Source organism: Falco biarmicus, chromosome 9 (genome assembly GCF_023638135.1).
Source record: "Falco biarmicus isolate bFalBia1 chromosome 9, bFalBia1.pri, whole genome shotgun sequence".
Taxonomy (NCBI): Eukaryota; Metazoa; Chordata; class Aves; order Falconiformes; family Falconidae; genus Falco; species Falco biarmicus.
The window spans coordinates 42,208,515-42,225,711 of record NC_079296.1 but is presented as its reverse complement, the minus strand read 5'-3'; the positions used below and the strand labels follow the sequence as shown (position 1 = coordinate 42,225,711).

At 38.6% G+C, this 17,197-nt stretch overlaps 1 protein-coding gene across 1 annotated transcript in view; it reads left to right on the top strand.

The window, feature by feature from the left end:
* The window catches only part of GRID1 (glutamate ionotropic receptor delta type subunit 1), a 544,815-nt gene extending 529,150 nt beyond the window's left edge, over window positions 1-15,665 (top strand). The window contains exon 16 of the mRNA XM_056350722.1: window positions 14,946-15,665. Within this exon, the coding sequence (XP_056206697.1) occupies window positions 14,946-15,374 (429 nt within the window). The 3' untranslated portion in view covers window positions 15,375-15,665. The remainder of the gene's footprint in view (window positions 1-14,945) is intronic.
* The last annotated feature ends 1,532 nt before the right edge of the window (window positions 15,666-17,197 follow it).

Here is a 17,197-nt window from a genome sequence, read left to right as displayed (position 1 = left end):
TTGAAGATTTTCAACATATTTAGGAGAACCGAGTTTTGAAACTTTGGGAAAGATATGATCCAGAGATGAGGGGAGTGTTAAGTCCTGGGGACTGCTGTGCTTGAGTCAGGAGCAGTGGCTGAGTGTTGCTGGGGGACCAAAAGCAAAAAGAGGATTTGATCTCCAGGAGGTGTTATTCAGGAGATCCCATTTCTGTCACAGCATCTCTACAGCAATGGTCATAATAACAGAGCCGCAGCATGCATAGCATGTACAGAACGTTAAAATCTGCCTCCTGGCTGCATCTGATACTCCAGCCAAATTGTTAGTTCAAGAACAGCTGCAAACTTAAGTCATGCTGCCGATTTTCTTTTGCTTTTGGGAAGGCTTTGGCACAACGTGAGTGTTGTGATATCACCTAAAAATTGTGGAAGCTGGATCGTCTCCCAACCATTTTCTTCTATCAAGTGCAGAGCTTGTGGAGGGTCACGGAAGGACTAGACTGGTGTCTCCTCATGCAGAAGTCACCTCATGAGTTGAAGGGCAAGGAGGCACTGTTCGGCTTCTGTGACCCTTACCCCGTCAGGAGCTTTATCAATCCGTTGTAGAAAATGACAGCGGATTCAGCCTTGAATAAGGAGTTAACATAACTTGTGGAGCCCTTGCATAACATTCTGTCTTTGGCTTGACCCACTTGGTAGGCTGCATCATGCCGACAGCTGGCAACACAAAAACCGGAGAGATGTTGGGAAGATGAATGCACAACTGCTCTGGCAGATTTATGACAGGGTTGGGCAGCTTGCTGGAGACAGAGCAAGGAATTTTTTAGAGGCTCATTTTGTATGTTGAGGATCTGTGAAGTCTAGCTGGAAGAATGTGCACAGCCCTCATTAGCACTGGAGAAATGTTTTCAGCTGACACTGACGTGTTGATATTTGCCAATTCATTATCTTTTCCTCGTCCACTTTGTATGCCTTTTGTGGACCTTAGCCTGAGCCAATACATTGAGGTGTTCAAGGACTCAGATGTCTGTGTGGTATAAATCACAAATCTTAATTACAGTAAGTGTGAAAAATGTAGTGTTAACTATGTAACTGGGAGGAACAGAAAGCCTGTATTTTGAAGCCTGACACCATAAGTTGGGACTTTGACATTAATTTGATCTACGTTTGTAGTAACTCTTCTTTATGGGGAGAGTGATGTCAGATGGAGACTACTTCCAACTGGAATATTTTTTACATTATTCGCATATGAAGAAAATCTGCCCCACTCAATTAAAAAAATGTGTTGTTCCTACCTATTAAGTCAATTCATTAATATAAACCTCCAGGAAGGATGGACTTCCTTTACTTTTCCAAAACACAGCTGTCATTGGTTCACCATTCTATCATGCAAGGTATAGTGAAATTTCTTGCTAGATTCGGGAAGGCTGGGTGGATTTTCAGGATATTCTTACAAGGTATTTTTGTTTTATTTGAAGCAGATTTGTAAAAATGTTTCTAATGAGTACTGTGGTAATAATCTTAATGTCTCCCTTTTAATTCTTCATTTAATCCATATCAGATCAGATTAACAAAAGAAAGATTAGCTTCAGCATCAGGAAAAAACGTATAGCTGCAACACTGTGCCACGTTCTTCTACTAGAGTTCAAGTCTGTAATCTCCTAAAGTTGGACAGATCTCTGGTAAAGTTTAAATTCCCTTATTAATTTCTAATTCAGCAAAATTTACATTTGGTCATGTTTTTTAAATTAGATTTTCCAGAATTTATAATTATCCTCTCCTAATTGTTAATAGGCAGCTATTCTATACCCACTGTGAAATTTAGCTAGCTCATATATCTATCTCTGTGTGCTAAAATCTTAAATTTACACAGGTGCTACTCAGCCTGCAATACTGATACCTAATCTTTTGATTTGATAAGCTTTAGTAATGTGGGGATTTATAAAAAAGTGAAAATTACTATTTATTCTGGAATCTCTGTTCAGTCACTCTATGTCCCCTTTGACTAACTGAGCAATCAGATAGTTATTGAAACCTAGTACCATAGAAGTGTTGAGCTTTTAGTAATTATCTCCCAATTTCTATATCTTTTGATATGTGTCTTATGCATTTATTTCATTATATCAGTAAGCTATAATATAATGTGAATCATTTAACTGCCAAGGGCTTTGCCACATTATCAGGTTGTTGGTGTCTTTTATTCCATTTGACACACTGAAAGACAGTTTTCAAATCTTCATTGTCATTATGATCCAGTGTCACTGCTTACTGCAATGGACACCCCAGCATCCTCTGTGCTTTATCATCTATGTCTTACTGTGATGTACTATTCCTCTTGAAGATTATTACTTCTGAGATCTCTTCAGAACTATTAAAAAAGCCGTCCTAGTTCATCCACACACTATACTCCAAAACTGAAAACTTAGGCACAAAGATAAAATATCATATTATTCATGGAGATGCATTCACTCAAACCAAATTAATGGCCAACTCTATATCAAAGAAAATTAGTCACTTATACAGGATGATTTTTTTTGCTGGGAACTGATACTTGGTGCATCTTCCATGAAAGGCGATACTGATTCGCCCACTGTTACAGTATATAATACAGCTCTTGAAAGATAATGTTAGAATGTTCTCAAGAAATTGTTGGATTGATTCTTTATAAATCAGAACTGTATTTTCTCCAAACCAGTTGTGCCACTCCTAGCAATGTGTTTCAGAATCTGTACCCAGCGTGTTGGCAGTTTTGTAGTGCTCGAAGATTTTGGGGTTTTACTGGTTAAGGAATGGCATTATTTTCCATTTCCTGAGTTGTGACTAGTCATTGCCTCATAGCTTCTGTCAAATTTATAATTCATTAACAATCACAGTCTTCACAGCTTAGTTTTTAATTTCTTAACTGTCTCATACTTCTGCAAAATCATTTTATTCAACAGACTCTTTTCACTTTTCTGTTTGCACTTTTTTAAAAAAATAATTAAAAGAAGGCAGCAATTCAGGTACCGTCCAGAGCACGAACAGACTTGTGTTCTAGTAGCAGCCTTTTATCATTCCTGTTTCCTGCTACTCCCAGCTTAACAATGTTGTAAATGTTATTTAATCTCAAAAAGTCTAGACTCTGCAATACTTTCTAGCTCTATAGGATAGTAGGAGGTAGTGACATTACTCTAAAAAATATCAGAAATATTTTGGCAGTATGCAGGATGAAAGAAAGAAAATCTGTATCTCTGGCCAGGGCAGCTTTGTATGATCTGCCTTAAGTTCCCATGTTTCCATGTTCGATGATATGCAAATTCCAGCCTACCTCAAACCCTGTATTTCCAGCTTTAGCAGTCATGAAAGTTACCCACTAGGACTCTCTTCTGTTATTAGAAGACAGTGAAACCCCGTGTACCTTAGAAGTGGAAGTATGAAATCACAGATACAGTCCAATGGATCAAAATTTGTCACTGCTAAGAATTGTGGTTTGCACTGTATTCTCCAACCAGATATTATTCCATGGCAACCAAGGCTTCCGTACCTTCAGCATGGCGTCAGCAGCGTTGTTTTTGATTATTAAAGAGTCTTACGCTTTCAACATTATTTTCACTTCCCTTGTCTTTGTCACTTCATTTACCTTGTCTCCTTTGTGGTGTTATCTTTTTATCTGACAATTTGATTTCCCCGGGGATGGTTCCTTTTGAGAGTGAAAGGAAACATGAGATCATCAAACTGATATTTTATTTTCCCTTCATTGCATGTCCTCTATATTTTATCTTGTTTTTATTTTAAATTATTTTTTCTGTATTTTTATGACATATCTGAAATCTTTGTACATTTTTTGCTCAGTTGCATATAAATGATCATTTGTTTGTACCACTGTATTGTATCTACTTTTCTAAGAATAAATAAAGTTTTTTGGGGAAAATAAATCATGCAAACACTGGCAAAATAATGCATTTTAATGCCGTATAGAAATTCAGTTTGAATATAATAAGCTGGGGAACTTCATTTAACTAGCATTTTAAAAGCAGCAGAGCAGTGTTAAGAATCAGTCATCCCAGAATGCACAATTTCATGTTGTTTGATGATGAAGTGTAAGCTGGAAGAATCAGTTAAAGAGAAGAAAAAAAAAACAACCAAAAAAACCCCCAACAAAACAGGATATAATGTATAAATTGCCTTGTACAGAAACTGATAATAGCTGGAAAGGCATCTTAAGAAACTCAGTGTTGGCTGTTTATATGAGTGAAGAAACAAGATTTTTTCGTTAGAGCTCCCTAGCAGTGAAGCAGATATTCTGTGATACCTGGTCACAGAGAGCTTGCTCATCAGAATCCAATTAAATCAGTCAATTTTTGCTATAGATCACCATAGATTTAGGTCAAGTCTGTAATGAATCTAAAAGTGACATGTCATCCCCATGACTGATGACACCAGGCCCAGGCTTCTGCTACCCAAAGCAGTATGGAAGCATTCAAGTTTGGTTCCAGCATATTTCCCTAGCTGCAAGGAAGGGATTTTTCTGTTTGGTTTAATTTTTCTCTCAGTCATATAAGAAAACCCTGCTAATGGGATTCTTAGGGATATAATCTGGATTTACTTGGCATGAACCTTGTGGGGGGCAGGGAGGAATTGAACAGAAATAAGCATAAAAAAGGAGTGTTGCCATGCAGGGAAGTCAGAAAGAACCAACCTGTTCAAAGTTGCAGTTTCGTACTGATTTTAAGTACTTGCTTAAGTTGCATTATATCACCTATCCCAGAGGACTTCTGTGGCTACTCATGTGCTTGGCCTGAGCTTATGTGTTTTACTGAGTTGGAGCCTTAATGTGTCAGATTCTTTTAGATTCTTCACACAGTGTTTACAGAGCTAATGTTTGTATATTTTATCTCAGCCTACAGTGGTATTTTAAAGTTGAATTTTTGAGGGGGTGGTGGGGGTGGTGGGTGGTGTTGAATGTTCAGTAATAACAAAAGCAGTAAAAGTTCAAAATAAAAACCATAAAATGTTACTTTTTTCTCAATTTTTTTTTTTACATTTTTGTGGTTTGTAAAATGCCTTAGGCCTTGATCCAACTAAGTATTTAAACATGTATGTAAAGTTTAGTAAGAGTTTGATCCTGATCTCACCCAGATCACCAGAACGCTTCTATTCATTTAATGGTGTAGGATCAAACCTACTTTGCTTTGAAACCAACAAATACGCAGCATAAACTGGAAGCTACATGTGCACTGAAGTAATTTGTTGAAGACTGAACTCACCATACAATAATATTAACAAGAAATTTATAAATCTATTTATCCATTGAATTTTAATCAATTTATAATACCTGAAATAACCTGCGCTCAATATTAGCAAAATATTAAGGAATCATAGATACTAATATTGTGGAAAACATACATTTACTTTTTTAAAAAAATCTTGATGATTTGGTTGTGATTTTCCATAAGTTGATAATCATATTTATAAGCCCATGTATAGAAAAGACCTACTCAGACTTACTCAACATAACAAGTACTATTTCTTCAGAAGTATTTGGTATCCGAGAGATCTCTGCTGGGAAACTGGTGGCCAGGTTTTTATTATGCTAAGCTATTTTAATGATTTGACTGGCCATGTCTTTTCTCATGTTGAAATAGGAGCTTGGGCAGCTTCCAAAATACAGCCGTGAATGGGGGTGCAGAAGCCTTTTCAAAAGTCAGTTCTTAATTAAAACATCTGTGGATAATAGTCAGGAGTAAGCGTTTTTGAAGGCTTTTGCATAGCTGGAGTGGAGACGAGAGGCTTTGCGAGGCAACTGTCGCTGGGCATCAGGTTGTAGAAACAACTCCTTGTGTCTCCTGTGCCAAATCACTCTTGTACTCCTGGCATAATAGGAAAAAATGGGAACTTCTGAGATTTGGATTTGACTAGGCTGGAATGGTGAAAAACGATGATGATAGAGCAATCTGTTATGCCTGATGCTCCAGTAGAGTAAATCAGACAAAGGGTAGCATTGCTTTCCTTTGGGCTCAGTAGAGTGAAAAATTACATCCCTTATGGACTAGATAATAATTTAGGATTTAAAAGCTGTGTAAATCAATGTAAAGAATCCATTAATTTTTAGTGAGTTTTGGAACAGAATCTTCATGAATTTGATCTTTACTTCTTAAAAGGATAATCTGTCACTTCACGGGGTCATTTTAGATGCAGTTGGATTCTGAAAACAGCATCCTCTTCAGGGCCATCCTCTTTGGTTACAGTGGTTAAAATTTGCTATTTCAAACCAGAAGTATAAGAAGTAATAAGTATGTTTTGTGCAAAAAAGAGTGAAATATTAATTATATTATTAGCCTCACTATCTTGATCCTTTTTTTTTTCTCCCCACATCATCTTTTTCCCTTTCTACCTGGAGATGGCCAATGATGTGAGGTTCGGCCTCAGGAGCATGGTGAGAATTTATAATGAACATACAGATAACTGGTTTGTTGTTCAAAATGCCTGCAGAGATGAATCCTTGCTAGTTTTCTTCTCATCTTTACCTCTCTCTGGAACTCCCCTTGAACCTAACCTTCGTGTTGTTGGAAATGCCTGTAACTATGAAGTAACTATACGAAGTGTGTGCACTGTAAAGGTTTATCCATTGCAAGTTCTTTCTCCTAAGAGTTCCTTTGCAGAGACATTGGCATGCTCATCAACCGGCATTCATTCAGTACTGCATTTTGCTGCTTGTGTTGAAAAATGTTTCTTTGCATTCTCTTACTGTCCTGTTTATTTTTAACCTCATGAAAACTGTGGAAACATCTGTATAATGGGAACCAGTCATTCATTTTCTTTGTAGTTGAGTTACCAGCTTCTAATGCTTGTGAACCAAAGTTGGTAAGGACTTTGAAGTTTGAATACCTCAGCATGAGGCTGGATGTCCCCTCTTGTATTGAGTAACAAATGAAGATGCTATCACAGCCTCTTAACTTTGTGGGTGTGAGTCTGCTGTTGGTTGTAAGGACTAGCCAGGTTTTTTTCTGTGATTGAACTTAGTTAATGGGTTATGATGAACGTGGGAGCAGATCACAGCAAGAGGCTGTGGGGCTACCTGCTGTCACCTAAGGTGCAATGCCTGTCCCAGTGGTGCTGTGTCCTGCATATTTATTCACACAGCGCCATAGCATGGGATGCAGTTGAAGATAAAAAATACAGACAGATGTTTAAATTGGTGTGCATCATCAGCTTCAATGGTCTGGTGGGGAGCTTACTGTCTGGTGTATTTCTGGGCAAGGCACACAGGCACAAACCATGGGACAGTTACAGTCATTACAGAATTAGATGCCTGGCTAGATGTGATTTCAAGTTAGAGAAATCTAACCTGGGTTGGGTGGGCAATGTGAGTGTGGGAAGATGTGAACTGCTCCATGAAGCTCCTTGCTACTTGTAACAATGCTGTAGCAAGACGCTTGTGACTTGATTGGTCTCTAGGTTTTTTTGGTAATAGTTTCTTACTTTGATCGATCATAGATATTTTCTGGCTATGGGTAGGTGGGAATAAACTTTGGCAATGTATTTGAAACAATTTTCTATCACATTAACGTCATCTTTGCAGCATTCTGTTATTTCTCACTTTTTTCCAGGTTTACTTAGGAGGGAAAAGAATATTACTGTCTCTGCATAAAGGAATTTCTGCTCTCTGGTGAAGGAGAGCATCTCCTAGTGAATAAGGTGGCCTCATACATATTTTTTTAATGCAGTTTTGTTTCTTTGAAGGTGATTACACATTGAATGAAATTAATATATCTTGCAAAACTCTTTCATTTCTTTTATTCTTTCAATCTGGTAACAGTCTAGTGGACCTTAGCTGATGTTAGTCTCAATGCATTCTTCTAACAGCTGTTTTATGGATGATGGCTTAGTTAATTGCTAATTTAAAATACATAGTACAGGTTCCACTTATAAGAGCAGAAACTTGATTGCAGAGTTGGGCCTATTTATAAATGTTTTTCAAGTAGACTCTTGAGGTGCACCTGTACTTATTTCTAATAAGATAGTGTTATGGTCAAACCAGCATCTAGTGGAGTACACTCAGAAACCACTCAGCAAATTTTATGTAACATTAAGTGCTATTTGACTAGGTCAGTTGCCTGTGTTAAATTAGTGATGGCAAACATATATCATTGCTGCATCTGTTTACATGTCTGTCTGCATTTCACTGCATTGTCGACTACAGTATCTCCGGAATGATGAGCGTGGCAAAATTAAGTCGTATTAAAAAGGAGTTATTTGTATTAATATAACATCATATTGTGTTGTTGTTGTTGTGCAGCACATCTATTACATATAGCATCACTGCTTTTTATTCTTGAACAAGGCAATTATGTCTGGTTTTGCCACTCTGTCAAAGCCCCCTGGAATAAATTAATATTACAGCTTTACATATGCAGTAGCTGTAGCTGAAAGTAATGATAATGACCCTTGGTGAATATAGAATTTCAAAATAATCTTAAACAAATATACATATGCTGCTTCTTCATTTTTCCTTAACCAGCTAAGTGTTTTGAGCCCATGATGTCTGAAACCCCACGGACAGAAATTGGTGGCTGAGTGGAGCTGTGGGTTTTGATGCCGAGCTATGAAAAGAACAATGGGTACCTGAGTGTGGAAACGACACTTTCATTTTCATATTTTTTTGTTCGGTGTTTCAGTTGTGCAGTATGTCTGTCTGAGCATGGAAGTGCCTCAGAGGCTTCCTTTCTGTCTAGCTGGGTACAAGTGTGCCTTCCATCATCTGTGTCTCGTGACCACTGATACTTGTATTTTTTAATATATGTGTGTGAGTTAAGAGGTGGTTTATATAGATGGTAGAGGGACTGGCATGTAACCTGGTCAAGGCCAGAAAAGGAAATGTCTCTCTGAGGCTGGGACTTGACTCAGAGTTTGAACCCTAGTACTAATCACAGAATTGTCTTATTTTTTAAATAGTTTTTCATAGTGTGAAAATGTAATATTAACATTTATGTCTTGGTTTCATTCTCTCACCAAAAGATAATTCTTCATATTGTCACACAAGACAGAAACAAAGAAACAAAACAGAAATGCACCATGGTTGATGATTAAAACTATATTACTTTAAAAACCGTATTTTCTGCATATGTCCTGAGGCTTATTAAGAACTGCATTAGCAGGCTTTTAATGTTTGGCACAGTTATCACCGTCTGACCCGGAGGTATTGACGCATTCGTGATAGTCCCTCGGTCTATGTGCCTGCCTGCCCGTATTGGCTACATTTCTGAATTTTTAGTGCTTGATATTTAGGGTCAGAACCATCAGTCTTTTTCTTCTCCTCTAATCTAGAGTGGTTTTATTTGTATGAGTGGGACACAGATGCAACTTATCACAGTTTTGGCATAGTTTTAGCATCAAATTTCTGGAAATATTTGGCCTTTCTGTTGGGGCATTTGTCTCCCTTTTTGGCCTTACTGAAACTGCTTCATCAGCTTGTAACATTTTTATCTCTTCAAGTGGCCTCTCTTGAACTTTGTGATAAGATCAGAGAAATCACAAGTAAGAACAGGTGGCCGCATTAGTGTCTTTACTAAAAATATTTTTCTCAAATATCTCCCCTTTGGAAAATCCCAACCATTGCAAGCCTGGCAGCTGAACAGTATTACCTTTGAAATAATTGTGTTTAGAGTGATATAGGCAATTTCTTGAAAACATCAGCCAGTAGCTCCTTTCCAACATTCAGTGCAATGGCTCTCAAATTTGATAATATTAGCTGATTCCAAACCTCACAAGTAGTTTCATATTCTTTCAATCTGACTGCCTACACCCTTTTATGAGAGCCCACTGTCAAAATTCACAGAAAATAAGCTAGAAAAAAAATACCGATTACTCTGTAAATCATCCTGTCTGCATTTATATCTTTCCATAATTTCTCTCTGCATGATAAAGCCAAACTTGGTTAGTCCTGAAAGGGAATCATAGTTTCTTGCAGGTGCAGCCATGCAGGGTTAGTCGTTCCCAGATAATTATGGTGAGCATCCTTCAAATCCATGCCAACGGTCACCACGGTGAGCTTATGCTGTCAGTCATAGGCCATTGAACCTGTCGCTCATGATCGGGTGCTTGGGATGTATCACAAACATGCCCTTCATTTGCCTTCCCAGAATGACATTTAAATTGGTATTTATGAGTAAGACAGTTTCCTGACCAGAAGCATTGTTTGGTTAGCTGTTCTCCTTAACCTCGAGGAGGATAAGCCTGTGTTTGTAATCCATTTTCCTTACACATGATATTTTTTCTTCCCTTCACTGAATAATTTCTTCAACTGAATTATTCATATTGAAAATAGAATTATGAAGGTAGCAAATCAAAATTATTTCATCCTCTTCTGGCAACACATGTGTGTATGTTTACCCAAGGTAGCTACATATGAAAAGTGAAGTTGAATTGGCTTGAAACCTCTGAAATGTGACATATTTCTATTAACAGTTTTGCGTATTAAGTACAAAAAACAAAGAGAAGAAACCTTTGGTAACGTGTCTGTCATGGACACTGGAGTATGAAGTTTGAAGTTCATTCATTCAGCTCTTGAAGAGACTTCACTGGAGCTAAGTGGAGCTGAAGCCAGAAACCTTTGTGAAGAGAAGCAGTAAGGCTTCCCCTGGGGGGCTGGCCTTTGGAGAAGGGAAGACTGTGCTGGAAAACTGGCACACTAGCCTCCACTACAGCTCCTGGTTTTTCTGTCCAGCTGCCAGCTCTGGTGCCTTGCCACTTCCTAGCCCCAAGCCTTAATATATTAATTTGTAGTAATTTATTAATTTTATTTCATTTATTTTGTCATAGAGAAATGGAAAAATAGAGAACAGTTACAGCATCAGAAAGCTTGAAAGTCTTTTGCAATGCTACTTTACCGTTTCACAATTAAGGTGACAAAGCCTCAGCAAATGAAAGAAAACCCCTGCAACCTAACTAAGTGCTTAAGTATTTAAACAGATGGTTCATATTTAATGAGAATCATAGAACTAAAAGGAGAATACTGAGCTGACGGGGGAGCAAAACGTCATAACTTTTAAAACTTTTTTTCTGGCTTTATTACCATTTAACACTTTTTCCATTAATTTTGTTACTTTTCCCTAACATATGGTTTGTTACTGAATTTTCCAAGAGGACAATAAAGGAAAAGAAAGATGAGGTTTACAGAATTTACAAATTCTGAAAACTTGGTTTGTCAAATAAAGATATCCCAAAACCTTCAGTTCTGGAAATCTTGGGATTCAAGGCAGTCTTCTAGTATGTAACGGCAAACGAATCTTCTCCAGAGTTTCTAGTTTTTATCTTAGGGTTGTTTTTTTAAAAAAAAAAAAATAAATTGAAAAAATCATTCATTCAGCATTAAGATCTTTTCATACAAAGCTTGACATTTAGTTATTCAGCTGCTCTTCATCTAATAAGGCAACGAAAAAAGGAAGAACCTTTAAAAATGTATTTCTATTATTCCTCAGAGACAGGGTTGTTTTCCTTAACCTTTACAAACATTTTATTTTAACAACAAAAAGAGGGAATGATGTGAACTTCTGGGCTCTTGGAAGCCTCTAAAAAGTTTTCTCTGATCTTAATAAGGCCAGAAAGTTGTCCTTAATGCTGAAGGAAGAGTTAGAAGTAGGTGAATGATAGCCCCACCCCTGCCTCTTAAAAAAACCCCAAGCATTTACTTCTCTACACTTTGTAGAGTGTTCTGTTGTAGATAAAATATGATGCCTGTGTGCAGGGATTATGTTCTTCTTGATAATGAAAACTTCAGCGGAGTGAAACACGTTTATATTATGAAACATAAGCAACTACATATCCACCATTTGCTGAGGAATGCTGTCCCAGGGCTGGACTGTGCACAGCAGGAGAAGGCAACCCTGTTAGGCCAGCGGAGGGAAACATTCCAAACGATGTCATCCTGGATAACCCCTCTGGTCTGGACCAGGAGATGTTAAGAGCAGCCCATCTGAGGCTCTTTATGTTTACATCTTAAGAAGAGTTAAGCTAATATATAACCAGGATTCATTTGTCCTTTGAATTTTATGACCTTTTGTGCACAGATGCTCCAAATGAAGAGCACACTTCATTCACAAATGGATTTTTTCCTCTACAAACAGTTAATGATTGCATGTTGCAAATACCAAAGCTCTACCTTTCCCTCTGGCTTGGCTAGTTATCCCAGTCACGTTATATTTGTTCCTGTAGTAAAGCGGGTTGGAAGGCAATCAAACAATACAAATGAAATATTTTCACTTGAAATGATCAGAAGAAGGTATTTGGCAAAAGCTCTGAAAAATGCTAACGAGTCATGAGCATTCCTCCAGTGTTACTTAAGAATATTTTTCTATTGTTTGCTCAGTTCTAACCTGGGTTCTCTACTTTTTTCTTATTTTGTACTAGAAGCTTAGCAAGAATATCAATCCCAGATAACTAGAATGCCAACCTAGGAGTCTAAATCAAAGCTAGCAGCATTTTTGAGAAAAGAAATATTACTGGGTACCCAAAGAAGCATTTTGTAACAGACTTCTGGGAGTTAGCTTCCTTAGACATAGATATCATCATGCCTGGTGGTTCCTGAATTTTCTGGATAAACAGAACTTTGCAGCAAACTTTTATTGGCAGACAGCTGAGGAAGACACAGCAGTGTGCAGGCAAACGTCTGTGCAAAAGGAACCCACCCACAGAAGTTGAGCCTTTACTCCCTACAGGGAAAAAATGAGAACGCTTCTCACACTTGCCCCCAGTCCACAATTTTACTTCAAGAAAGAGAAATACATAAAATTATGAATTAGACTTGTGTAATCCTTTGGCCACTGTAGCACAAATCTTTAATTTACCTAGCTGCAGAGTTTATGAAAAAGCCTCCGTTATTGTCAGCTTGGTGCATTGTCTGACATACTGAAGGAAGAGCCTGACGTGTCAGGTACGGCTGATGGCAAGAAGGACTTAACACAGCTGCAGGGGTTATCTGATCAGCTGTTGCGTGGTCCCTTTCTGCTGCAAAAGTTTATTTGTTTTTTTATTGTCTACTGATTTTCTCTAAGTCAAAATTATCTCATTAGAAGATTTGGCTGAAAAAGCAATATTTTTAAAAGAATAGTTTGTTTCTTTGGTGAGGAAGATGGCACCCCCAGGTTTCTGGGAGTTTTATTGGTGTTTCGGTGGATTTGTGATGTAAATGAAACAGGAATTCATTTTCTACTGATTAGCAAAGCTTAGCCCTGTAATTGTGGAACAATTGTACTCCAATTGAAATCAATATGGATTTAGCCTAAAGCTAAGGACACAGGTTTGGGGTCATCATCACTAATTCATTTCCAGATCCGTACAGAGATCAGCAAATCCAGCGGTTCTTGAGTAATGTAGAAGTGGTGTTAAATCACAAGGTTAGAATCAAATCGGTAGTTGGCATTGACGGGAATCAAGGGCTTTAGAGTTGACTTGTCAATTTACAGGTGAAAGCAAAGTTACATAGCAGTGAATACCACTGGAATAATTTTGCATTTCTCTGTGCTCCACCTGAGCACCAGTGGCAAAAGATCATAAGGGGTGGGTGGCAGTGGCATCTTATACTTCTCTGTTCCCAGAGACTAGTTTTTGGTATGAATCAGAGCATCTGTAAGACTGCTGGTGTTGGATTTAACCAACAATTAAGCATATGATGTTTGCTGGGCAATCAGGGATTACTGGGACACAAACGTGTCAATTAGTCCTACTTCTTAGGCTGGAATCTTGCTGACTGCCTAGTGTAAGTACTGGTTTCTGTCAGACCAGGGAATGTCTCTGGGATTGTTGGGCTTTTATAGATGCTTTGCTGCTATTCTGCCATATGTTATACTTGCATCAAATAACCACAACTGCAGATCACAGCTATGCTTTATGAAATACAGAGAAATGGTATAATGTAATACCTTTTTGTTGGCAATACAATGCTAGTATTAAAATTCAGTGATACAGCATCCCAGGTGGTTGACTTTACCCTGCCAGTTTTGTTGCTTTCCAATTTGAGCATCTTGAATGCTGCGCTGAGGTGATAAACAGCCTATTGTAGGTCTTTGCTGCTTCGGGTTTGAAGACAACTTCTTTTGTCATATTTCCTCATGGAAACTAGAACATGCTGAGTAAGTGGTCCCCAAAGTCCTTTGAAGAGACTGCTCCGGGAGCCTTAGGCAACACATTCTCAGAAGATGGCGATGCAATTTCTAAAGACCAGAGTTACTTTCCCAAACTCTAACCGTAACCAGACTTTTACCAGTTGACATGCCAAGATGACAGTTTATAGTTGGTCACACAACTGTTCAAAACACAAAGGAGTGGTCCCCTCCCCAGGGCTCCCAGAGTGCGTTTCTCTCAGTGCTGTTCCAGTAGGTCTACAGTCTGTGCCATGTAAGTGACCCAGGGCTTCCTGCTGGGAAGGGAAGACTTCTTCACCACCACAACCCCTGGACAGCAGAGTTCTGCACGCAGAGCAACTACCCTGGAGTCAGCTAGGCCGTGCACAGTGTTTTACTGACAAGTTCCTTTGAAAATGCACTGCAGCTATATGAGATAGTGGTGAGCTGTCTTGTGGTTACAAGATAGTGAGCTGCTCCCTGGAGTTTGGAGTCCCAGCTGGCTTACTTGCCTGCAGTATGCTTTTTTTTTCTGGGCTTGTGCAAGGTGAGCTAAGGGCTGGTGGGGTGTGCTGGTCCCTGGTGCCAGCTCCTGTGAGCTGAAACAGAGGCACGATTTACCTCCAAGGAGGATGAGATTGACAACATCAGGGGCTCTGGCAGGCTTGAGATTGAGCTTGTGTTTTCTTCAGCATGCGTGTCTCAGCTGGAGATGTTGGGCGGACCTTGAGGTTTTGCGTAGGCACAGACAGAATCAAAGTGGTGTAATGAGTGAGCAACTCCTGGCAGACAGAGGAAGTGGAGGGGGGCCGGATGGGCTTGGAGATTGTGTTTGGACTGATTGTTCTGGTTTCTTCCTCACTAGGACAAAGAAGTGAACCTGGAGCAGGTCCACAGACGTATGAACAGTTTAATTGATGAAGACATAGCCCACAAGCAAATCTCTCCAGCGTCCATTGAAATCTCAGCCTTGGAGATTGGTGGCATGCAGCCAACTCAGACCCTGGAGCCAGTACGTGAATACCAGAACACACAACTTTCTGTCACCACCTTTTTACCAGAACAGACAACTCATGGTGCCAGCAGGACACTCACGGCTGCCTCCGGCAGCAACCTGCCGCTGCCCCTAAGCAGCTCGGCCACCATGCCCTCCATACAGTGTAAACACAGGTCACCAAATGGAGGACTATTTCGTCAGAGTCCTGTGAAAACCCCGATCCCAATGTCATTTCAGTCTGTGCCAGGGGGAGTCATTCCAGAAGCAATGGAGCCCTCACATGGAACATCCATATGATGAAAACAAACAGTAAAACAACCAGCAGAGCTTTTTAATACAAAATTTAAAAGAAAGAAAAAAAAAAAAAACAAACCACAAAACAAAACAAACTCTTAAATTTTTCTTGTATATACCTGTAAATAATGAAAGAATGAAGTGGGGTAAAAGTGTATTTTGAATATTCCCAATTTTCGAAGTAAGTAAAAAACAAAACAAAAAACAAACAAAAATGTATGAATGACTTTGTAAATTTTGTTCTATATGAATAAAAAGGCAAACTACTTGTGATCGTTCTCAAGTGCCAAAGAAGACCAGTTACTGGGACTGAGGGCCATACATTCCCCCCCCCCCCCCCCCCCCCCCCCCGTGGATATCAACACTTATTCCCTCACTGTTTTTGTTTATTTTAAGAGCAAAAAATTATCTGTTTCTTGCTAGAAAGTTTCACCGTGCTCAGATCTCTCATTTCCCCAGAACCACTTTTTATTGTCAAGATGGTAATTCAGTCAGAGAATTTAACAGCAGGTATTAGCACAGCAGTAACAAATCTTTTAAACATGAATTATAAGTAAAATTCAACAAACAATAACCAGGAAAAAAAGAAAAAAAAGATAACTTTTTCTTTCTAACAATGATTTAAACTTCCACACAGTTTTTAAGTTTAGGCACAGGATTAATGAATTGTGTTTTCACATGTCTGCTGTGCTGTGTGGCTCTTTTTATTTACCCTTGTGTGTTTCTTATATATATAATATATATTATATATGTATTATATATATGACGTATATATTATATATATAAATGCTTTGATAAACAACAGGGTTTAGGCTAAGGGGAAAGCTTTTAAGATAAACTGATCAGCACGTTTTTTGTATCTTGTGGACATGACTGATAATGGGGAGGAACCAATGACCGAAAGGAGTGAGGCAAGGAGGAGCTTGAAGGGGCAGGGGAAAATGGCTTTGCAGTGGCTGTGCCCCCTGGTGCCGTCTCTTTCTTTAAGATTTCAAGCAATTTGCTGCATAATGGATGCAACACTCTCTGTTGAAGTCATATCCACGAATGAGAAGGCTAAGCTTACGAATTTAAGCACAGCTCTGCTTTTTTCCCATTGATTTTATAAAATAAAAATAAAAATAGTTCAATGGCCATGCCTATAATCTTGGTAGAAATGGCTGTAAAATGCCTTCCTTTTGTCTGTCAAACACAATCAGAGGACAAAGATAGAGCAACATGTATAGCAAATTTAATGTCTTGTTCTGCAAATATCACCAATGCAATTTCATATGACAAAAATCAAAAAATCCAAACCACATTGTTTCCTTCCCAAACAGTAGTTCGAATGCCCAAGATAACTGATCCCTGGCTACCCCCCAACTCCCTCCCCCCCCCCCCCCCCCCATCATTATCTTTCAGAATTAGGATAATTTAGTGTCTTCTCAAATGTATCCCTATAGCTAGGTTGCAATTTCCCTTTGTAGCTGGATTTCTTCACTTTATTGGAACACTGCTATTTGGGAAAGGCTGAGATCTTGGTGCAGCAAAATCACTGCCTACATTAAGGTGAAAAATTATGTTTGAACAGAGGTAAAAATGCATTCACATCCCAAGAAAGTCAGCAAGCAATCTGGGTCAAGTTTTTGGATAAATAATAATTCCATTGACTGCTTCTAATTTGATTTGCATAATTACACAACAGGTATATTTATGGGATGATAAAATTCCCCAAAATTTTTACATTTCTAGTTTATGCAGGGAAGAAAAGTCAAACTGTGATATAAAACCAGCCTAATGGAAGAGCATACTCAGCATATTCCTTTTTAAATGAGGAATATTGATGG